The following is a 25,053-nucleotide window of genomic DNA, read 5'->3' as shown; positions in this document are numbered from 1 at the left end:
CCTGGTTCTTCTCAATGGAGGCATTGTGTTTGTCACACATGGGGCTTATCTCCATGCCCTTGTCCCTTTCCCTGTCCCCCTGGGTGAAAAACTCCACCATGATGCGGTCTGTCCACTGTCGGTACAACTCCAGCGGTTTGGTGGGATTACTCAGGTCTGCGCAGTGCACCATGTTCTGGAGAACCTGCAGTGACACATGGACAGCGTTTGAATATCACATTTAAAGTAGATTTGTCTTAATCATTTTCATTTCTCATTCAGTTTTTGTATGAACGTTAACACTGGTTCTTACCTGTATGCGGTCTGAGTAGTTGTCCAGGAGCAGGACTCCCAGACTAGTCACTTTCTTAGTCTCCACCATGGTTTTCAGGTCTGCTAAAAGGTTCATGTGTTTAGACATATCCGTTGCCAGCACCTGCAGGAACATTGATGAAATTAAATAATTACAAATTACAGTGTGGGGGAAAAAGACAATTCTTATTAAAGACCCAGTCTGTAACATTTAGGAGGATTTTTTGTCAGAAATTAAATATAAAACCCATAAGTATGTCTGGATAACTAAGTATGTCTGGATAGCATTTTGTTTTACAGAGGCCACCATCTTTCTACTGCAGCCAAAGTGTGCCTTTTACAACATCCTTTCTGGTACTCAAACGACACCTTATAGTTCCGCTTTGTGCTTCTAAAAAGCAAGGGGTGAATGGAGGATTTGTTAGAATCTGCAGTCTTACCATTAGATGTCACTCATTCTTGTACACTGGACCTTTAAACTGATGTCAGAACAGTGCTATCATGTCCACAGACTTACCATGTCAATGGCCATTTTGCGCAGCGACTGCCTCTGTTTTTTGCTGAGGTTCTGAAAGATGTCACAGTTGTCTTCCTGCAGAAGCTTGAAGCCCACTGCCAGATGGTGATTCTCCAGTACCGAGGAGTCATTGTACATCAGGGCCAGCTCCGAGTCTGCAGACAAAAAGGCAAAACACAACTGTTCAATTCCTTCGCTGTTTAAACAAATACGACACCTCATCCACACCATTAATTACACTCATCAGCACCCACTTATGTACATATAATCCCTGTGGAGCTGTGCTAACTCACTGGTGTTGATGAGGAACTGATTGGAAACTCCAGGGTGATCCACATCATGGATTGCACTGGCAAACAGGGCAGCGAGGATCTCCAGATCAGTAAACACAGCCTGGGAAGACACACACAGTTAAGAACTATCAGTGTGTGTGTGAGTGTGTGTGCGTTCTTAAGAACTTTGTCTGGCATAAAAACTGACCAGTTCCTCATTTCTGAAGAACTGGTTTAGGGTTCTTTTAAGTTAGGGGCTAAGATTTGAATTGAAATAAGGTTAAGCAGGGTTAGGCATTAACCTGGTTATAGTTAGGGTTACGGATAGTTTAGGCCAGGGCTGTCAAACATATGGCTCGCGGGCCAGAACCGGCCCACCCAAGGGTCCAATCTGTGTAAATGGTAAACTTTTGCATAATATTGTTGAAATTGCACTTAAATTTTAGGTTGTTCTTTGTTTTTTTGTAAAAGATACGTCATCAAATGTAAAACAAAGGGAAAAATGTGGAGATCTTGTTGTTTATAGGTTATTATGGTATTATTTTAACAGTCTGGCCCACTTGCGTTTTATGTGACCTGGTTTAGGCTGTCAGTGCAGTGCAAACTTGTGTGTGTGTGCGTGCTTATGTGTGTTTGGGTGTCTGATTTTTCTTTTTAGTGAATCAGAGAGACTTCTCTACCTCCAGGGCAGGTGTGGACAGCAGGACGTGTGTAGACTGCACCACATCGGCGGCGTGGATGTTGTTGTGGTAGGCCACGTCAGCATGGTAATGATCCTCCAGAGTCATCATGAAAGTAATGAAGGTGTCTGCCGGAATCTTAAAGGACTTGAGCAGGTCACGTTCCTGCAGTGGAAGGAGAGAAGGGACACGTCACACACCGAGTCAGTCAAAGCAAAGATAATAAATAATTCATTAACATTCGTTAGTTGCTCATTCATTTATTTACTCTCTGGTTATTCATAAACTGCACCAATTGTATGTGCCTTTGCAGAAACGTACAGCATGCAAAGTACAATAGATGTGTCACCTGGAATATCGTGTACATGGTGACCGTCAGTGGACGACGTCCAGAATACTCAGAGACCTTAAAGATGTCAATGCCCCATCTGTTTATGTCCTCCAACTCCTGCCAGGGAACATTATATATCATGACAAGGTCACACACACACACACACACACACAGAACCAGCTGCAGTTAAATAAGTGAATTAAGTATCGGAGAAATCGTCATACCTTGGCTAGGAGCCCTTCCTGGCTGGCACTGACCCCAAAGCGTGGGATGGTGGAGGGGGCGAGGCTGGGGCTGTGTGTAGCCTTCTTCACACCACTGATCTGGGACATAGGTCGCTTTTTCTTGTCCTTCTCCTTGGAGGGCAGAGACATGATGTCCATGTCATGTTGCTTCTCTATCAGATGAAAACGGGTAAGTGTTTAAACCTTTGACTGTCAGTCAAATACATACTGTGTGTTTCTGAACAGTGTTTGAATTGTATAAAGCACAGGAGTTTTACCAAGGAAGGTGCTCGAGATGAACTCTGACACTTGGTTCCCCGAACGGCTGGTTTCTGACAGCTGGGTGAGCTCTCGGTTCAGCATCCTCTTGAACTGGAGACACACAAGCACACACACGCGCACACACCCAACATCCATGAGTTAGATTTGTGCCGATATATTTGAGATTGAGGATTACTTTATTATTTGTCCCAAGGGAAATTTATTTTGGACACAAAGGCTGTGTAGGAGCCAGAGCTAAGTTAGTTTTAGTTCAGGGTTAGGCCGTGTCATGTTCCGTCGTCCATGTCATTTTATTGTAAAATTCCTCTCTTATTTCAAAGTCTTTTTCACTTTTGTCACCTATTTGACGATCTTTGTGCCTACTCAACTGTCAGCTTCCTGTCCCACGTTGATCTCGCGCCAATGGCTTTTGTCACCTATTTGAGGATCTTCGTACCTGTTCTCCTGTTTGTTTTTGTGATTAATAAACCGTTGTCCTGCATTTGGGTCCAGTCCTGTACGTTACAGACCGGATGGTTGATGCAAGATTTGACTTTTGTTACAATGTAATTTACTAACCGCTGTAGTTAACTGTTGGCCTTAACCCTTTGATATTGTGGCCTTTCTGATGTTATTTTGTTCTTTAGATAAAAGCCACCATGGACACTTTGATATCTTTGACGGCTATGATAGAAAAGGAATTGGAATCTATAGATTGTCATTCACAAACTGAACATCAAGGGAATATTTCCATGTGTTGCTGATCCTCGAGAAGTTGCTTTCAATGTCTTCTGTGTGTCAGTCTATGTATTTGGGCTTTTAACTTCATAAAACAACATAATTACCCACAGGAAGTAAAGGCATCACTGGATTTATGAAATACAGAATTCCTATCATTATAAGAGGGATTGCAGTTAATAGACACACAAGTATTTTTAACTAAGTATTGTATGTAGTGGAATAGTAGTAGGTGTCATGGTGAGTGAATACAAATATTCTGGATTGAAGATCATCTGGCACACAATACCTAAATCATCATCAAAAAAAAACAAAACAATAACTCCTCTGTGCTGACAGGCATAAACCGTCACACTAACTATGCAGAGAATTACCCTGATATGGGAGAGGTTGTAACAAATGTATTAAAGCATCTCACCATCTTAAAAACTCATTTAAACACAGAGAACCACTTGTTTGTGAGAGGAAACACATCCACAGAGGAATTTCACCCAGCACAGATGTAGAGTAGGGCTATCAACAACATCTGCAATCACTGGTGCACACACATGTTGCACGTCACACACAAGTGCAGAGGCTTATGAGCGGAATCACAACAACTAGTTGGTTAGTAGTTGACACTCACAAAGCGGGCAACATGTGAGGCAGGAGCTTTCTCATCTCCCTCCCTCCCCAACCCCCAAAATTCACCACTCTCCTTTCCTTACCTGAAAGAACATCGGGATGAAATAATTCACTTCTGGCATTTCAGCGAAAAATCAAGCAAAAATAAAACTGAGTGTGAGAGCAGAAATCTCTGTTTGTCCTGTTCGACAGAGAAGGAGACTGCAGGGACAAGTGGTCCACTAGTCACTGCTGTGAGAGCTTTCATTGGGCAAAGCTGAACAGATAAAGAAAAATACAGTCCACGGAAGAACAAAAGAGTGGAAGCACAGCTGTGGGAATGCTGTGGGATGCGAGGATGCAAGGCTGAGAAGCTCCCTCTGACTCTCCCTCATTCACTCAGTTACTGCCTCTGTGTGTGTGAGTGAGTGTGTGTGTAAACAGAGGGAGAACGAGGTACACTAATCCCCACCTCCTTCCAAAAAAGAAAAAAAGAAAAAAAGAGTCTAAGAATACCAGCCAATCCAGAGCCTGCTTCAGCAAACGCCGGGAGAAACGGTGGTTCCTCATTGGCCAAGGGACGTACAAAGTAGGCAGGGCTGAATGTGTCAGTGGAGGAGGTGGTGAGAGCCACCATGTGCACCAAGTTTGAAGAAGATATGAAGGAAAAGCTTTGAATGGACGGAGTGCGGCAGCAGGGGGGTCGGGGGGTGATGCCAAAAATAAAATCAGAACACCTCGTACCGAAAATGATGCAAGCACATTGACCATCGTCATGAATGAATGTGGTTATAAATAGAACATATCACAAAATATGCATTTGTGATTTGGGTGATGTGGTTTTAATTTGATGTATATGGGTATGTGTGTGTTTGTGTGTGTCCTGGTATGCATATATATTTGTTTATTGCTATTATCACTGTCCTACATAGCTCTACATGTGTTATTATTATTATCATCATTATTATTGTTATTATTATTGTTATCATCATCGTTATTATTATAATTATCATTATTATTAATAATAATAATAATAACAACAACAATAATAATGACGATAATAATAACAATAATAATGATGATAATAATAATAATAATAATAACAGTAATAATAATGTAATGCTATGTTAACAACTCCTGTACACAATGTCTCTTAATGTATATAACACTGTTATTAGGGTTTTGTTTTGTTTTTAATAAAATGTATTTTTTGTTTGTTTATTTATTTTACTTGTTCCCTTCCCTGTTCCACTGTTGGTGTTCAAGGGGGATAATAAGGGATGGGGATGACTGTAAAAAAAGAAAAAGAAAAAGGGCAACAGCTTGGTTTGTATCCATCCAATTCTTTATTGTCCTTTTTGCAGACTGATGAATACATTTTGATTATACTGTGTATGAATGAATGAATGACTAAAATGCTCTGGTGGTAAAAAACACAAAAAGGGACATCTTTGTATTTGTCGAGTTACAGTATATTTACTGTGTTTTTCATTCATTCATTCATTCATTTGTTTTCTACTGCTTTATCCTTCACATGAGGGTTGCAGGGAAGCTGGACCCAATCTCAGCTGGCATAGGGTGAAAGACAGGGTACACCCTGAACACCCTGATGGTCACTAGTCCATCACAGAGCCAAACATGTTGATGTAAAAATCAGGGTGAGAAACATAAGCTTGCAGTGCTATATCTGGTGCTCCTCAGTTTGAGAATCTAAAAATGTGAAAACCTTTAATATTTCATGGCTGTTTGAATCATATCAACACCAACAAGATTTAAGGCATTAGGAATTTCATCAGGGTGAATTCAAAATGGCTTAGGCCAATAATCACGGCCATTTATTATTATTTTTTAAAATACTTTTGGTTGTCAAACAATGAAGGACAGGAAATCACACACTAAGTCAGTGGTGGCTGTTTGTGAATTAGAGCTAATAACTGAGTTCATATTTCAATGGTCCACAAAGCTCCTACTCTTCCTCAAATAAACGTTCCGGAGTCATGAGAGATTTCATTTAAATAAAACACAGTTATCAGTGATACAGAAACAACATTCACTCCCCTGTGTCTGCCTTTGTTCCTTTACAGTGCTCTGCTGCCGCCGCCACGTGAGCGTGTGGCATAGGCGATGGTATCTTATGTATCCAGGCAGGCAACGTATGTGACGGGAATCAAGTGGAGCAGTGGGCAAAGTTTCATTTATCTATTCTTTTTTATTGTTATCATTATTATTGTTACTGTAACCTCTATTTTACCAGGAACTCACGTTAAGATCAAAATATCTTATCCCATCTTAGTATATAATGATAAGAACCGTGTGTTAGTGTTAGTAAGAAGAGCACGTGTATGTTGTGTGGGTGGTATAATCATGTGATCACATGACCACCAGGCTCTACTCTGAAAAAAGGAGGAGGAGAGTAGCGGGATGCACGTAGAGAGCATGGATGAGCAACTGTTTCATCTTTAGCTCCCGCTACCTCATTCACATTTTTCTGCACATGAGAGGGGGGGGAAGGGCTGGATGAAACCACCCCTGCTCATTCATGGAATAAACCTCCCATAGAACATCCCCCCTTCCCATCAGCAGGTATTCTATTCATATTTCTATGATATAATCTCTGTATAAGTGAGCGTACAGCTTTGTTTACGGAGTGCACTCACAGAACATCACACACACAGTCCTTGAGCATAGAGCTGCAGAGTTGGAGTCAAGTTCAAATGTATTAAATGAAATTCATGTTTTATTATTATATTAGTATTCTCATTTTCAATAAAAATACTACTATACATTTCATTTGAAAAGGGAAATGATAATTTCATTAAATGTGATAAATTTACTGCTGAATTCTGGTCTTTACATTTTCATCAGAAGCAGCGACCAGTCTCTCCTGACTTGTACAACATAATATAAATATTCTACGATGACCTAATCAGAGTAGGTGCACTGAAATGTGTGAATGTGAACTGAACAGCGTGTTGTGTATGTCCATTGTTGTGTATCTGTGTGTATTCATGTTCAAGTACCTTATTTGAAGCCATCTCACTGACAGAGTGGCGAGTTTTCAGCGTCTCTAGCTGCTCCAGACACCAGTCCAGCTCGTCCAGAGTCTCTACAGCCAGCTGCTGGTGTGGCTCCTCTGCACCAGATACACACAACAAGGCATTATTGGATGGATTCAGCTCTTGGAACTTAAATTGGGATGCGATTATGTCGTTCTTGTTTGAAAGCGACTTGGTATTGCTTGGTATTAAAAGTATTGCTTTATGTTAACCTTCTATATGAATGCAACTGAAATCATTCATTCATACTCATAAGGGAGCATTCTTACACTGTGTGATGTAAATTCTTTCCCACACTGGATTTCATATTAATGAATAACATTAATTTAATGTTCTACGTATCTCTGACTAATAGTGATTATGGAATATCGATGAGTTAATAATAGCGCCTTCTAATAGCAGCACCAACCTGCAAGGCTGGTCTTGCACATGGATGGTGGGTTGCTTCCTGAGGATCGCGTCCTGTAGACACGAGAACGACCAAAGTCAGTAAAGAGACTTGCAGCTGTGATCGTCAACTGACATGATGAGATAAAAAAAAAGAGTTCTTCAAGCAACCAGGAGCATTTTGATCATAACATACTTGCTGGCCGGCCGGTCTTGCTGGCCAGTTATGATGGCAAAGTTACTACGAACTGTCCTCAGGCTGGCCAGGACCTGCAAAATAAGAAGAGGTGTTCATCATACTGTATGTGATGTAACATTTTTATTTGCACTTCTATTTGAATACATAAATCAAATGCTTTTCAAAGCAGGCTTTGAAACCAAATACCGTTGCTCTCATCTTCAGAGCTGAAGCTACACACAGAGGCATTCCCCAAAACGAGCCCTCCTCCACAGTATGTCGCGTCTTTGACTGCATTTGCAGCCAAACACTGACTCAGCATACAAGACAGAGCTTGCGGGGTATCCAGTGTTCAACCCATATAAAAGTTCCCTCTGCCAGTATGCAAATTTAAACAGCATGATCCAGCAGTGTTGGATTCACTGCTCCTTCCTCAGTGTAAAGTGAGCACAAGTGTGACGCACATTCCACGCAAGAGCCAGGCAGCACCAGCGGGATGTCTGATGCTGTCGCAGGGCCAATACAATGCTGAGGGCTGTTCCAGTGGAGCAGTAAAGCTCAGTCTCCAACCGTCTGCAGTTTAGAATTTGTTTTTTCAGCTAACAAGTGAACCTAATGTTTTGATTCATTTGACCTTCTGGTGAATTGTCAGATGTGGGTTAAGTGTGAAATCACTCACCTGAGCAAAGGGTGTGACGATCATGTCTTCTGTGTGTCTGCAATACAAAACGGAGCAGAACACACAGGAGGAAAAAGGCATCAAACACATGGGAAACACTGAGCGGAGGAGCATCTTTATCTACATAGATGTCTATAACCATTTTCATATTTCATGTGTGCTAAACAAACAAATCTGGAAAAAAAATTGTTTTAAAAAATCAGTAGAAAAGAGGTATCATGTTGACATGAGGACATCATTTGCTGTCATGTTTTATTTAAAAATATTCTAATTCATTGCTCACTTTTAAAAATAATTCCTGTTAAAAAAAAGAAGCTACATACTAAATAAATAAATATGCCATGCAATACTTATGAGAGGGTTGGTCAAGAAATAGACTTGGGGAAGGTAGAGAGGTTTGTGACATAGGCATGAGCTGGTGTATAAGACCAGAGTGTGTTGTTAAACTTGGTTGGTTCTGATAAAGTGTTACATGCAAACACAAACCTAACAGTACCGGTGTTTAATGGGTGTCCAACAAGGGTCAAAGGTGAGGTGTTGGATATTTAGTCATGTTTGTAAGGGGTGGTGGTGGAGGAAGGAAATGGCCATGAAACCATTTAGAGTGAATGCAGGAGAGGAATTCAGGGGGGACAGAGTCAGTGTTTTCATCAAATCTAAGTTTTATCATGTTCTTCTCACCGAGATGACAACCAGTTGACCTCCCAGTGCTTCAAGCTTTCTTCCCTTAAAAAACAGATAGGTAAGAGTCGATGAGGACAACTGTGGCTGCTTACTTTACAAATGTAAAGGTGTTTGTGTGTGGGGGGGAAGGGGTTCCTAGCTTTGGGACGTAACTGAAACATTTTCATCATCAAAAAAGAAAAAAGGATAAAAAAAAAAGACACAACATATAGAAACGTATTTTCTTTTCACTTCCGAGTCCAAGTACATCTGACAAAGAGAAGCAGACGCTCTTTCCTTTTTTTATGTCCTATCATACCACCTATATAAGACTAAAATCCTCGGACAACAACCCTTCTTATCAGTCTCTTTGCTTTGAAACATCCATAAACAGGGCATTGAAAGCACGAGCACCGCATCACCTAAACTGAAGCCCTTTGGCTTCAGAGGTCCCTCAAGGGAAATGCCAAAGAGACTACTTTCAAATTTGCAAATACAGTTTAGACCACAACTATTTGCTGCTGCTTATAAGGCAGCCAACCCTAAAACCAGTAAACCATGTGAGCCGTTCAATGGGGAAGCCTCTCGGCACAAGAAAGATAAACAAGTAGAGAAAGACATGTCTTTATTTATGTTTAAAGGCATTTTAATGTAATTCTATACTGGAATCCCCTGCATAGGAAAGTCTTGGACGTCTGATGCTTCCCTCGTGAATATACTGTTGAGATTCGACAGTGGACAAATACACAGCACAGCACACAGTGCATACATATACTGTACAGTACAGTACAGTACAGTTTATACACTGTGTCCATTAATTTTGTGTATGACCTAAAGCAAAGCAAATGGGCCACGGTGCATAACTTTTAGTGATTCACTTATTTTTTTGCTGATGTTTGATGAGTGAACTCATTCGCCAATTATTTGAATGTAACAGACACTTGTCTACATTTAAAAGCTAAGCAATATAGTTTTAAACTTAGCAATATGACCAAGTAACAGCAGAGTCATGAATGTTATTTCTATTTATTTTATTAATGTAACTAATGTAATAATTGAGATTGACTGAGAAGCTGTGTATGATTCTGTAGGGAGAAGGTTGACATGCTCTTGAATAAAACAAGGAAAATATATATTGCTTCAGTATCATGGAACAGTGTGGTTGAAATAAACTTACAGGTCACTGGCAGTGGAGGAGTTTCTGGAAGGACCTTTAGGTGAAAGGTCAAAGTCAGAGTCAGAGCGGTAGAGGAAGGATTCCCGCCGCTGACTGTGGGGAAAGTTGGCCTGTATGACCAGACCAGAGCCAGGGCTGGTCTGAGGGTCCAGAGGGCTGCGACCCACTGATAAGCCATTTTCCACATCAAAACTGTGGAGAAAAAGAAAGAAAGAAAAAATATTTTATGGAATCAGATGTAGTGGTTAGCTTGCCTTTGCAGTAAGAAGACCTCATGTTCTCCCTGTGTGTGTGGGTTTTCTTCGTTTTTTTCCCACAGTCTAAAAACATGCAGATTTAAGAATTAGGCAAATGGGACACACTGAATTGACCATAGGATTGAGTGTGAGAGTGAATGTTTGTTTGTCAGCTGGGATCGGCACCAGTGCCCCCCGCGACGAAGATGGATGGATGGAATCAGGCAGCTGACAAACATTAGAAATACACACTCTGACCTGATGCCTCTGTGATGTCCTCAGTTACTGCTACAGGAAATACACTTCACTGAGAACAGATGAACAAGCCTTAGATTTCATTAGGTTATGGAAACAGCAAAATCGGAGTCTGCTCCATTTAAAAGATTTGACTTTAGAGTATAAAATACAATACTCCAATCTAAAGATATCACAGGCTTTCATCAGTGTGTAAGAAAATCCAGCCAATTTTATCTCTACAACAGGAAATTGTGTCATTTAAAAGGAAGTGTAACCATTATAAATCAGTAAAGACCACAATAAGGACAAATTTAAGCAGGCAACAAATAGGATATGACTATGTGAAACACGTGGGAATGCATTTATCAAACCTGACGTGCTATATCAGCACAAAGAAGACTAAAATGAGCACTGCATTTAACAATGTGTGATGGGAAAAAGTCTGGAACCACAATGACAGGCTGTTGAGAGCCTGAGACAGAAAATGGTCTCTAATTCTGATGGCTGTATATTTGCCTCATACTGACGCTGGACTTATAACAACTACTCAACATGAGTACTTAGCATAACAAGGAGGAAAAAAAGGACATGGACAGCATGATGTGCACTTAATTTAAGGTGTTAAGCCGTCTCTGGCTAATGACATGCAGCAGAGAGAAGGGAAGTGTGAATATTTGGAGGAGGTATGCATGGTGGGCTCTGAGTGAACAGCACAGATAAATTTAGCATCAGTTTATTGATGTGGGGTCATGTGAGTGTGAGTCTAAAAATAGCACAGTGTTCAGGTGAGAGGGGGTTCCTCCTGATCAAACACGACAGTGGAGAAAACACCAAATAAAGGCATAGAGATAGAGAGAATGAGGCTCTTCTTCACAGTCTGGGCACGTGCCGGCCTCGATCCACAGCTCTATTTTCCCACAGCCCCTCTGTTTGACATGAGAATCCAGAAACACTACCAGTCTGCAGCTCTGCTTGGCAACACCTCTCCTTTTCTAAACAGTCTGGGGATACAGAGTAGAAACCCACACTTTGGCAAAACAACCGTGAGCACAATGTGGAGGATTGTGGCTATGCAGACACTAACAAAAACACTTGATATTATCAAAATGAATACAGCCCACTGCTGGGGAAATGATGTTTAAAATTAAAAACATCTGAGGCCCATCTAAAGAAAGGGCAGAGTACCGAACATCACAGCTCTAAATGCACTGTGCAGCTGTGAGAGGTTACACCAGACAATAAAGTAGAGCTGCAACTAACGAGTATTTTCATAATCGTTTCATTATGAAAATCCGTTATTTTCTTGATTAATCAAGTAATCGCTCCGTCCATAAAATGTCTGAAAATGTTGAAAACTATTCATCAGTGTTTCTCAAACCTGGAAATAATGAGTTTTTGTTTTGTTTTGTCCACAAACCAAAATGATTCTGTTTTAATGACTTATCTGTTATGGAGTAAACATTTAAGGAGCTTAAAAATCATGAAAGATAACAAAGACAAGAAAACATATTAGCTCATCTGAATTAGCTTATTTATACTATTCTCTTGTTTTAAGTGTTTGAACTTGTTTATTCAGTTGTGAACCCCTTGTCACAACTGAATAAATCCTTATTTGGTACGAGAGAAAACAGACTAATACTCACAATAAAAACAAGTGTTACTTGATAGGGCTGTTCTTAGGCACACAGCAGCTTCGGGCTAAATGCTAACGTAAGCTTGCTGAAATGTTCTTAATGATTATTCTAATATTTGTTTAGATGATGTTTAGCAGCTGTAATGTTTATCATGTTCACTTCATCTGTATTTGATCATAAAATACTAGCTGTGAGGGTGTACTTAGCAGCTTAAAGCTAAATGTTAACATTAGCTTGCTAAGACACAGTGCTAATAATGCTAAGGTTTGCCAACTGTAATGTTTACCACAATCCCAACCACACTATCTGTTCTTAAATGTGGGCACTGTATGGATTTAGATATGACATTAACATTTTTGTCCACTATAACATATCCTCAGTTAGAGTATAAATGCCAGTACATACAATATTTTTCAAAATAATCCATTCAAATCTATAAATGCTAAGCTCATAGGATCACAAGACAACAATGATTGTTAGTGTAAATTGTTGTGCCGATACATTGAACTAATTACTGCATCCATTCCACCACATACTTAAATAGCACTGAAACACACATTTGAATGAAAAATGACTAATGAAGAACGAGTGAATAATACAGCTTCTAAATTGGACACAACAACAGCAGCATGAAACCATCCCATTCATTCATGTTCAGCGCTAGGATGCTGCATGAGCCCCAGACATTGGTTTGTTACTGTTACATAACACCAGACTTCAGAACAGAAGTCGCCTTCCCTCCATTCATGTGACTGATTCAGACATTCTCACACAGCCAAGGAGACGAGTCAGAGGGAGGCGAGGAGGGGTGAGAGGGAGCAGGGCCATGGTTAAAAAGGTCAAAAAGAGACTGAGTGTAGAAGAGGAAGAGAGCACAAAACCTTTCTGAGACACGTTCATTAAGGCCTTTAGTGCAATTTGTGTGACTGTGGCTTGAAATTGAAAGGAGAGAGAAAGGGTCAAATGCCTAAAAGCATGTTGCCAACTACTGATCAGAGGTTTTTGTCAGAAATACACACAAGAATATGTCAATATCAAAGAATCGATATAGTATCATATAAAATATTAGTGGATCGATATTTTCTTACACTCATATGTACAAATGTGTATCTGGCTGCATGTGTATGGTATGAGAGGTTTATAGTAAAATTCTGAGATTGTACATGTAAATGATGCACGTGATGAGCATCACTGTACGGCAATGGGCCATCACTGAACACAAATCGTGCTTTCTCAGGCACAACAAGGGCATATATAGCTCAGAGCTTGACTCACTCCCCATTCTTTATAGCATCTCTTGTTTTCTTCCTTTGTTCCCTGATGGTGTTGCACCTCTGCTGCCTCTGTGTGCTCTCTGACCATAAATCTGTTTCAATTTTTGTTTTCGCACCAAGCTTCTGTCCCTGTGCAGCTAAATTTAGCCTCCATGTGCATCGGGAATAGACCGAAAGAGGCAGCGACGCAGCTAAAAATAGACTTTCAGGTAGCGTACAGAGACCTCCCCCATCCCTGTCTTCTCCCTCTGAGCAGCAGATTCTTCCCTCCAATCATGAATATTCATGAAGAAGTTTCTATTTGAAGGCGACACTGAGCTAAAATTAGACCACAGATCAAAATATCACCCACGTCTTTCCCTCCGTGTGATTTCCCTTCCAGTTTTCTTCCATCTGTCTCTCGCTCTCTCTCACTCAGCTGAGTTCAGTGCAGGGTAGTGAACAGAGTACTGACTTATGCATCACACTGGACTCTTTATCTTTCACTCACACGCACTCAGACACAATGTAGTTATATTGTTGCATCAATAAGCTGCCTCACAAGATTCCCATTGGAACAATCACAACATTTATAAATCAAACCGTATGAATAATAAATACAGTAGCAAGAATATTTGTTGCCCTGGTTGCAACTGATTGGGATCCAAATGAACAATGAATTGAAAGATAAAAGCATACTTTGTCTTCCTTTTAAAGGACTTATTATGTTGTTTGTTGTGTAATGCATTTACATGTGTATTATATCATAGCATCATATTAAAGTATTATTGTTTTTATCTTATCTTGTAATCTCATCACATAAAAGATCAGATAAGATGAATGGTCATGAATATTGAACAGCTGAATCAATGATTTCATTACAGCAGGAGTAGATGTAATATGGGCTTGAGGGAAGTTTGTATGTGACAGAATTTGTATTTTACTGAATACAATACACACACAGCAGCCACTTTATTAGGTACACCAGATGAACAGCTTGTTAACGTAGATATCTAATCAGCCAATCAAATTGAAGGAAATCCATGCTTTTAAGCATGCGGACATGGTCAAGATGATCTCCTGAAGTTCAAATCAAGAATCAGGATGGGGAAGATTTAAGTGACTTTGACTGTGGCATGGTAGATGGTGCCAAACCGGCTGGTCTGAGAACCTCAGAGACCACTAACCTACTGGACCTGAAAAAGAAAAAATATCAAAGGTCAAAGAAGCCTAGACTGGTTTGAAATTGACAGAAAGGCAATATTAATTAAAATAACAACTTGTTACAATGAAGGTCAACCTTGAAGCAGAAGGACCACAGCAGCAGACAACCACACTTGGTATATTATTCTGTGTCCTGTGTATTAAAACTGCCCCAATCCTGCCGCCACAGAGACCGCATCACATTACTCAATATTGTATTTTGATTTTATGGCTGGGAGCTGTTAAACTGAATTGCCCATTGTGGGATAAATAAAGTTTTCTGAGACTGAAACATCACTTGAACTCAACTTCCACTGGCTCCTCATCCAACAACAAATTCATGACAAAATCCTCCTGATCATCTACACAAAGCCCTCCATAACCCTGCTCCCTCCTACCTGACTGACCTCCTGTCATCCAAAATATGTTTCACCCAACCCAAGCACCAAACCAGACCAGACCAGACCAGACCAGACCTCCCTCAACTGCTCAGAAATTCTCCCTCATTATCCTCCTTTAAAACACACTGTTTTACTTTTTGAATTTGTAAAGTGCTTTTACATACCTTTTAAAGCACTGAATAAAATGCATTAATAAAACAAAAACAACATACCAACTAAGTATTCATAGTATGAAAAGTATTCTAAATATGTTAACAGAGACATTTGGTGTTTTTAAGAGGTCAAAGGTTAGTGCCCGGGCTTTGCCTCTCTGCACATGACCTCGACAGGAAGCTCCCACAGTTACACCGTGGCTCTCTTCAAAACTGACTCCATTGTCTTTGTCACAGTCTCGCCCACATGCTACGTCTCTCCCTCCTGCTACTGCCACAAATAACACACAACACACTCTGAAACAAAGTTGAATTGAAATAATGACAATAGTAACACTGTTGCATGTGCTTTTCAACAATACACCACATATAACTGTTGGTGAGTGATGTCTGATGCTGCTGTTCTGTCAGTCACTCAGAGAAGAGACACCCTCTACTGGGCTTCACTGGGATTGCACAAGACAGACACTGGATAGCTCACTATTGGCAATGAATATATTACATATTTTGAAGATATTACAGTTGTTAGAGATAGAAAATGACAATTTTTTTACGTTGGTTCTTGAAGAAATCTTTTTGAATTATATTCAAGTTTTATTTTTTAATCAAGTCAATTGTCATTGCTGTATTCTATATCACGCTGCAGTTTGTGTCAATACATTTTTGATGTTTTCCTGATTCATTTATAAATCATATTGTGAATCATTGTCACAAGTATTAACCAGACTCAAAGCTGTGCAGTGAAATGTGTTGTTTTAAAGCAGTGCAAAAACCCAATTATACTTAATTATATTAAATCGTCACACTGGAGATATCAATCAATCAAGCGTCTGAATTTGTTTTATTGACCAATGTGCTTTGACTTTACTTGACCTGAGAGAACCTGTGCTCCACTGGGTATGAATGACAACAGAAGTTTGTGATCAATGTACCTCCGGAGTTGAAAAACAAAACAAAAATGTGACAGGATACAAATGTTAAATGTCAGAGCTTCCAAATGAGCTGAAACACATGCTTCCATCAGATGTGATTAATAGATTCACCCTAATTTAGCCTCTGCATTGACACCCTGGGTTTCATTCAAAGCTGCTTCAGAGACACGCTCACATGCACACACACACACACACACACACACAGTTACAGTCCCTAAACCATGTTCTAAAGACCAGAATTGAGTCAACCCTCTTGGGCATTATAAAGCATTTTATTATCTTAAAAAAACAAAAAACAAACAAAAAAAAAAAACATAAAGAGAGGTGTGTCCCCGCATTTGTTTTTTAGGTGGCGAGCAGTTAAGTGTGATTGATGGTAACCTGTCAGTGGCCCTGATACTCGACACCGTGCCTGCGTCACTGTCTGACACGGCGACGTCAGTCCCATCTGTGGAGCATTAAAATACAGGAGCTACGGGGCAGAGCAAGAGAGAGAGAGAGAGAAAATGAGCAAAAGAGAAGAGAGGCCTGTAAAGCAGAGCAAGCTGTCACCTGAGCATTCATTCATCATCCACAAGTCTTTACTGTGACACAGCCGAGCGTGGAAATCGTTTCGCCAAAGCCAACCTGCTGCACCGGGACGGGCACTTATTCAACGGATATTTACAACATTTATCACACAGATCTCGTCCAGTGAATAGAATAGAATAGAATAGAATAGAACAGAATAGAATAGAATAGAATAGAATAGAATAGATATGCCAAGTGGTCACACACAAAACAAAAGGAGGTGTGCATTATTCGGCTGATCAGCGCAAACAGAAAACAAGACAGACAAAAGACAAAACTGCATTCCTCCCATCCTGTGTGGTCATGAAAACTAAGTTAAGATGCAAAAATTGTATAATAATTGCGATATCTATAAAAAGTTATTAGAATATGATTTTTTTTGACTATGTTGTGCAGCTCATGTTCTCTTCAGTATTACACAGCAGGAGGACGAACACGGGGTGTCCGACTGTTTTTGCTGGTTACATTTCCTTTGACCATTTTAAATCATTTATATGACTTGACAATAAGCAGACATACAGTATAGAATAAAACGATATTGTCCTTATATATCCTTACTATGTGAACTGCCTTGAACAATGTATGTTGTGATTTGGCGTAATACACATAAAAGTGATATAATGACATGATATGTAACATTTCTACATTGAAATGGCAAGACGAACAGTATATACAGTATTTTTTGTTAAGAAGGCTACTTACATTCATCAAAACACTGGCAATTCTCTTTGAATCCACAGAAATTTTGCATTTCTGTAAGTTTCTGTTATAGGATCAGTTTTGTCCTAATGTGATGAGCAGCTCGGCGCGAGCAACGTTTAGCTCAACAGAATACAGTGAACTATAGAAACTGTCCGCCTGGTCCCATTATGGCTTTAAAAGCACACTGGGAACAATTCACGGTGACATTTTCTGTGTGTGAGTCGCTGCATGACATTTAGGTCAGACCAGTGTGGTTTGGTGTGGTTGTTTCTGCCATGGCCCCTCACACAGGAGTACAGTAGTTGGAGAACCACCCTGTTTTGTTTGTTTTGTCCTTCCTCTCCTTTCCTGCGACAACAATCTTTTCTTTTTGGCCATGCAGCAGACTGACAGATTGATCTGTTTTACCTGCTACAATCTGATCGGCTGTCATGTTTATTAAATGTGTTTAAACAGCTGCGTTTGCTGAATGTACTCTATGTTCTTTCCATTTCCATCTCGCCAAGATGAGGTGCCTAAATTTCATATCTAGGTGTTTTGCAAAAAAAAAAATGTCAACCTATTCCTTGAACTGTTTTCCGTGGCAAAAACACATTAGATTTGGCTCCCGGCGCTCCCTGTTTGTGCCTCTGTCTCAGTTACTCACTAATCCCCCCTTGATTAAAAAACATGAAGGAAACAGCTCCATGCTGCATTTATGCTGCAGCTCCTCCTCAAAGCATTCAGCAAAGTTACACTGAATTTAGAGTGAAAGTAGAGTTTACAGCTGCTGTAACGTGGCGTAGTTTCACACCAAACATAAGTGATAGTTAAGTATAGATGTTGAGTAACTGTGAAATAAATGTATGCCCATTGTTCAGAATCAAGCAAAAAAACAAAAAACAACAACAACAAAAAGACAGAAAGTGAAGAAATGGAGCTGACACAACAGAGAGGCAGGAACACTGAAGCACTTTACTGAGCTTTGTGTAAACTGAGAAGAATGAGACAAAACGTTGTGAGAAAGACTGCACTGTTTCTATGATGACGACAAGAGAGTTACTTGTTTAGTTCCTCCCAGTGCACATGTGCTGTGCACGTGCTTTACCAGTATTATACGACACATATTAAAGTTTATTTGTGTAAATGAATGTGCCAGAGTATGAAGAGTGCATTTCTTTACCCAGCCAATTAAGTTTTCACTCTACCAACGTGCACATTTGCAAACACATGACCAGGCAGACACCTGACCAACAGCTGCTCTGTAAATTAAACTCTCTCTCTCCCAGTGTGTGTGTGTGTGTGTGTGTGTGGCGCCACTGTCTCTTTTTAAGTCTGTGCTCTGTGATTAAGGCTGAACAGTTTATTTTGCTAAACTAACAGCAAAAAGCAAAAAAGACAGAAAAATAAACACAAAGGTACTCTGTGTGTGTGTGTGTGCAGTTCTTTCATGTGAACTGTATTCTCTGTGACTCCTCGGTGACGCCTGTAATCATCACCTCAGACCATGGCCTAGTCTTTGGGGAAAAAAACTCACACGCCATGGTTTAGTTGCCTGTGCACTGGAGGAAGGACGGCCTCTCATACACTTAACACAGTGAATTAGCTGCTGATATGATTTTTTTTTTTTACTGATATAAGCAAATGTTACTTCCTTTGCTATAATAGTGTTATACTGTTGGAATTGGTCCGATTTCATAAAAAAAAAAAAAAGAGTTTAAAAAGATTATATCACTGAGTTTACAGTATCACAGGATACTGAATCGTGAGCCCTGTATTGTGATGCATATTGTATTACCAGATTCTTGGCAGTTCCCAGCCCTAATGCATACACAGACACATACAAAAATGCTAAATTACTTATTATGCTATGAAATACTTCTGTCTTAGAAGCCGATCGAGTCTGGTGGTGAAATTCTATTTTTTTTTTTTTTTTACATTTAACCAGGTAAAAGGCCCAATGTGACGGAGAGCTCATTTACAAGGGTGACCTGGCCAAGAGGCACACCTTAATAAAAATATCACAAATACAAGATTATAAACAATACATTTAAATAAAACACTGTTTTTAAAGGTGAAGCGAAAAGCCTCAAATGAAATGAAGTCCATAACCTCTGCACACCTGCAAACGCTCAGCCACGACCCGGCACCAGACAGTGACTTTGAGTGTGTGCGTTCATGCACGGACAAACCATGAAAAGCCCAACGTTACATGACAGTCCACCGTACTGTAGCCTACGCATGTCTGTGTGTGTGGCGGATCTGTTGGTGAGGCAGATAAATGAAGGTTACTGCACGCCAGACCACCATAAGAAGACACAGATGATTTAAGAAATGCCTTGGAAACACTTTTAGACACATCTATTACTACAAAATGCTTGTTGGCTGTAATCCCCGCTTTCCTTTGCCAGGACCAGTGACAGTTATGCTCGGTGGAAGGCAAAGGATGGCTTTAAAAATTCATAAAACAAATAGGAGATTCATGTAGTGTGACTGAAAACCTAGGCTCATATATCCTGGCTTCATTGACCCGGCAAACGTAGATAAGTGCCTGACCTCTGGCACAGGCACGGCACATCTGTCTTAAAGACAAGAGTTTATGAACATACATATCTGTAACGGGGGGAAAAAAGCAAAGTGCTGCTTGACAGAACTGGCATCTAAACGATACGTGTATTCCAACATTCACACTCGGTGATTTTGATGAATTAGGGTAATAAAGATTCAATTTTCCCCTCCTCTCCTCCCAGGTTAAATTGACAGGAATATTAGGTTTCTAAGAAAATGCATTTTTGAAGCTGAACCTCACTTAACTCACTCTATATGCAACCTGCCAACACTGTCATCTTTGTAGGGCTTGTATTTCATATTAAATTACCGTCTGCATGAATCATACTCTCTCACCCCCCCCACTCCAAATAAAACTGTATTTGCTGTCAGTGGTTGATTTTGAAATAATCTTTAGGATTTTTGTGTCGCTTTCCTGGCTGTGGTAACTTGCACAATGCTCTGTGTCAACTGCCACTTCATTTTGTTCTTGGCCTGTCTTATAGACGGCATTTTAGGAAAATGACTGTAAGTGCGCAGACAAGTGAACGTGCCTCGAGCTAATGAGGCCAATTGCTCGTGTGGTCAACAGCGTAGAAGATATCAAGTCAGATAAAAGCAACATTTACAGTACACTAAACTACTTTATATGAAAGCAAGACCAAGTGTAACCGTCACAATAATCACATTATAACTGAACAGCTGAGGCTGAAAGAGAATCTAAGTAGTCGTGAACCAACGCTCTCAACCTGGTCTAGTCATATAACCAACTTCATAGTGACCCAGCCTGTGGTTCCACCAGAAATAACTGAAGAAACAACAAGAGAAACACTTTTCACTGTCCCTCAAAGATTGGTTTGACAGCAAGTGTTACTTCTTTTGTATTGTGCACCTTTTTTGATTTTATGTCAAATCTAAGAAACACTTTGAGGCGTACGAAGGACAGGTAGGACCAAAATAATGTTATTACTAGTTCTTTCATTATTTTAAATTTGTCATCACCTGCTGCTGACTGGCTGCAGAAAAACGTCTGGCCCAGTTTGTAATTGAATAGCCCTGCTCTAAACTAACTTAAAGGTCTAGCGTGAACTACTTAGTGTAGGGTTTATAGGCAGAAATTGATACCACCTATAAATATGCCAATAAGTATATACCTATAAGTATGTTTGTGTAAAATTAGAATCATTTAGCATTTTAAGCCACTTTTAGACTTAGTAGAACAAGTACACCCGCCATTTTTGAGCCTGGGTGAACCTGCTAGAAAGTTGATTTACACACTTCCCATCAGCGGTGGTTGTTCTGCCCTGAGGCGTTTTCTTTTCACCCCTCGACGTGCGTGAATGCTGACGTCAGTAACTGCATCAGAAACAAAACCAGTTGAAGGAAGAAAACTAAAGCGTCAATAACACAATGGAGCTCAGTGACAAGGTTTTCATTTTTGTGTTGTGTTTTTTTTTTACTTCAGTTCCTCTTACACTTGATCAAGCTAATGAAATATAAGCTACTGAACACTGTCCCATGACGCACGATTTTGCATAGCTGCCAAAAATTAAGCAGACAAAGAGGAAATTAGCACGTTAACTTGCAATGCAGAGTTGTTTAAACCTGGTGTGAATGACAATTTAACACATTCCGACTGGCCAACATGTTTGCACCTCCAGAAACAAACAAAGCATGCATTTCTCCTTTTGAAGAAGGATCTTACGACGCAAACAAACAAAGAAGAATGTCATCCTTCCCGTTATGTGAAGGTTCACTGGCGTCCGTAATCGTAGTCCTTCATTTGTTACAATCTGCAGTCTTGACATTTGTTATCGCTAATTCTTATGATAGACTTAGACTTAGACTTCCTTTTATTGTCATTGCACAGAAAACACAGCAGTGAAAACTGGCAACGAAATTACGTTGCTTGGCAAGCAGCTCATATGATGAGATGAAACGTAAGAGTTTTACTGAAGTCAACTTGGGGGAATACAATGTCTTTGTCACGTGGTCCTGCTTTTGAGACATTTCATTTCATGAGACAATGAATGTCTGCACATAATTTCAACATAATGTGGATTTATTGACCTGTTGGTTGCCATCCACAGAGCACAACTGCAGTAGAGAGTCAAGCTTGTTTATTGTTCCTCACTGGCCAACAAAGTAAATTACAAGTACATGTGCTGACAGATGACTTTTATAGCCTAAAACTGAAATCATAGGATAAAACTTTAAATCCAATATGCTGCTACTGTCTTCTACTGGATTTTTTTTTTTTAGGAGAATCATATCGAGAGGGAAAAAAACATTAAGTCATTAAACTTCACAGCTGAAAGTTGAAAGGAGAAAACTATGACCACAACTGGGCAGAATTAACCATCACTGCTGATCCAGCATTTCAAAAGAAGAGATATGGGACGCATCAAGAACAGATGTATTCAACACTTGAGTTTATATGGTACGTGATGCACTCACATAAACATAAAAGTATTTGTACCCGTGCCACATATCCATCTAAGGACAGAGGGTTAGTGTTGTCTTGCTGTTGTCTTCTGTTATTAATGGAGAGGCACGCAAAACCTTTTTGGTGTCTGTTGTCAGAAGATTCAGATTTACATCTTGGCCCCCCACAGGTTCTGCCTGTTAGCTTCAGTTAAGCCACTGTGAGGATCCACTCATGAGCACCAAAACATTTGATATACGTACAAAACCTACAGTATCTGGAATGCCTCAGTGCCTACATCAGCTCGCTGGATGCCACTTCACTACTTATTTTAAATGGATGTCTGGGATGAGGAGGAAATAGAGACGCGCAGAGGTCAAAATAAAGGTAAAGACAGGAAATTACATACAGTATATAAATATGTAAGAGGATTGTGGTTTTTTTTATGCCATGTGTTATTACTGTTGTCTACTGATTCTTATCTCCTTGTTAAATATATTAGTTTTTCATATTAGGCACTGGTAAGACACCCTGCACTGTGCGTGTCCTGTGAATGAAACAGTAGTCCATGGCCAAGTGGAAAGGGAACTTGGTTTGTAACTGAAGGGTAGCCTGTTTGAGGCTGAGCAAGGAACCCAACCCCCATTACTCAGTGGCTGCCTGCTGCTCCTAATTCTAGGAAGGTTTCTAGTGGGTTAATGGGTTAAATGCAGAGAGGCAATTTCCCCTGCGGGACTGATAAAGGACTAATTTATTTAGTAGTGATGGGACAATATACGATATTGTTGCTCACGGCAATAAAAAGCACTAAAATGTATTTTATCGTAACAATCGAGAATGGAGAAAAACATCATGAAGATCCTGTCCAACTCACACATACTATGCTTGTGGGTTTTTTGTATTTGCCACAAGGGGGAGCTGCGTCTTTCATCATGATTGTATTAAATAAATCTTTTAATTAAGGTGCAGAAAGAATGCTATACCTGTTTGAATTTAAAAATCTAAAATTATTTTGGTTAGGATAATCGCGACGGGAACATTTCTTTATCGCCCCATGTCTCGTAGTGACTAAGGCTGAACAATTTGTGGAAAATATCTAATTGTGATTTTGTCTGACAGATATTGGTGAGCAATAGAAGTCTTATAAAGCTTTATGTATGTTCATTTTCTTTCTTCCTTTGAGATTTTGAGTTACCAATTTGCGATTTAAAAACGATGAATCAATCGGCCCTGGTGGTCACTGAAAACATCAATACCTTAACTCAGTGTTTGCATACTTTCCACATCACACACATCTGCTGACGCTCTTTGACGAACACTGCTGCACATAATGGGAAGCAATTGAAGCTCAGATGTGTTCAGCTATGTGTGCAACAATTCCATTCTTCAAATTTTAGTACACAGAGGAGATCTATGCTTGTTTAAGAGCAGAAGTCAGCTACATTTCCTGGCATGGGACTTGTGGGTAATTAAAGTGACAGGACAACTGCCCTTTTAAACCCCCCAAGCTCACAAATGTTCTGCATCACATCTGATAAACAATGATCCTCTCTGAGAAAGAGAATGTAATGTAAACACTGCTTTATCGCCGCGTCCTCTTTCAACCTTGACACTGGCTCTGAGGATCGCGTGTGCAACAACAGAACTTATAGTGGACTTTTCCTGTGAGAATATTCCATAATTAAGTGGCATTTGACCCTCCTCCATACTGGTAGAATACCAGTATGAACATTTCTTGTCCTTTCCTTGTTTTATTTTTAGCTTGTTTAGGGGTTTTTTCTTCTTCTGTTCCTATTGTTTTATTATACACATTTAGACAAGATGTCAATAAATAAATCATATATATATATATATATATATATATATATATATATATACATACATACATACATATATATGTATGTATATATATATATATATATACATACATATATATGTATGTATATATATATATATATATATATATATATATATATATATATATACATATATGTATATATATATATATATATATATATATATATATATATATATATATAAATATATATAAACAGTGGCATTTGAGCCACAAATGGCTGATATTGTTGTAATGAGATGATGTCCTATTACAGGCTGGTCGGTGGATATAGCTGCAGCAAAAATCACTTACACCAACCCTACCCACAAGAGTTTCCTGTATATTACGTGTTATTTGACTTTATTTCACGTTGATAGTGGAATTGTGCAAAATGTGTGTACAACTTAATCAAATATATATCAGTATAAATGCAGAAAGTCCAATTCATTCTTGACGAAAGATGAGTCAAGTGTTGAAGATGATATAGATTTTATGTAGATGTGAACATAAAAAAATGTTTTTTGTAAATATCACAGCTGATGCAGTCCACAGATATCCAGTGATAATACCATTATCTCATTGAATATCAGATTTTTCATTTGCATTAACAGTTTCAGTGGATGCTGATAGAAACTTTGAGTGATGCAGCAGTTGTTACAGGTAGAGGAGACCACAGGTCATTTAATATTATTATAATACTATTTTCTTCTTTCTAGTAGGGGAAATTTGGGCTGGGAAATAATTCCTTGACCCTTTTACTGTGGTATAATGTATTTTCTCATTTACCATTTATTATTTACCATGTGACCATTTTACCTTATACTTGTTTCTCTGTTTAACAAGTTTAAAACCACTCTTTCCACCAAGAAATCCTTTTCACCACATCCT

General features: G+C 39.4%; 1 protein-coding gene across 5 annotated transcripts in view; it reads right to left on the bottom strand.

Moving 5' to 3' along the window:
* The window catches only part of pde4ca (phosphodiesterase 4C, cAMP-specific a), a 51,757-nt gene that overhangs the window by 3,272 nt on the left and 23,432 nt on the right, over window positions 1–25,053 (bottom strand). For 4 of the 5 annotated variants that reach the window (XM_044029600.1, XM_044029592.1, XM_044029625.1 and 1 more), the window contains 14 exons: window positions 10,058–10,249; window positions 8,899–8,943; window positions 8,218–8,254; window positions 7,557–7,630; window positions 7,383–7,435; window positions 6,938–7,050; window positions 2,594–2,687; window positions 2,316–2,488; window positions 2,110–2,208; window positions 1,761–1,925; window positions 1,102–1,201; window positions 809–963; window positions 293–415; window positions 2–184 (listed from right to left, as the gene is read on the bottom strand). In XM_044029600.1, the coding sequence (XP_043885535.1) occupies window positions 2–184; window positions 293–415; window positions 809–963; window positions 1,102–1,201; window positions 1,761–1,925; window positions 2,110–2,208; window positions 2,316–2,488; window positions 2,594–2,687; window positions 6,938–7,050; window positions 7,383–7,435; window positions 7,557–7,630; window positions 8,218–8,254; window positions 8,899–8,943; window positions 10,058–10,249 (1,606 nt within the window). The remainder of the gene's footprint in view (window position 1; window positions 185–292; window positions 416–808; window positions 964–1,101; window positions 1,202–1,760; window positions 1,926–2,109; window positions 2,209–2,315; window positions 2,489–2,593; window positions 2,688–6,937; window positions 7,051–7,382; window positions 7,436–7,556; window positions 7,631–8,217; window positions 8,255–8,898; window positions 8,944–10,057; window positions 10,250–25,053) is intronic. The other variant, XM_044029609.1, reaches the window with a different exon arrangement.

This window comes from Solea senegalensis, linkage group LG1, assembly GCF_019176455.1.
Source record: "Solea senegalensis isolate Sse05_10M linkage group LG1, IFAPA_SoseM_1, whole genome shotgun sequence".
NCBI lineage: Eukaryota > Metazoa > Chordata > Actinopteri > Pleuronectiformes > Soleidae > Solea > Solea senegalensis.
Note: the sequence above shows the minus strand (reverse complement) of the source record. Positions and strands in the feature narration are given on the sequence as shown.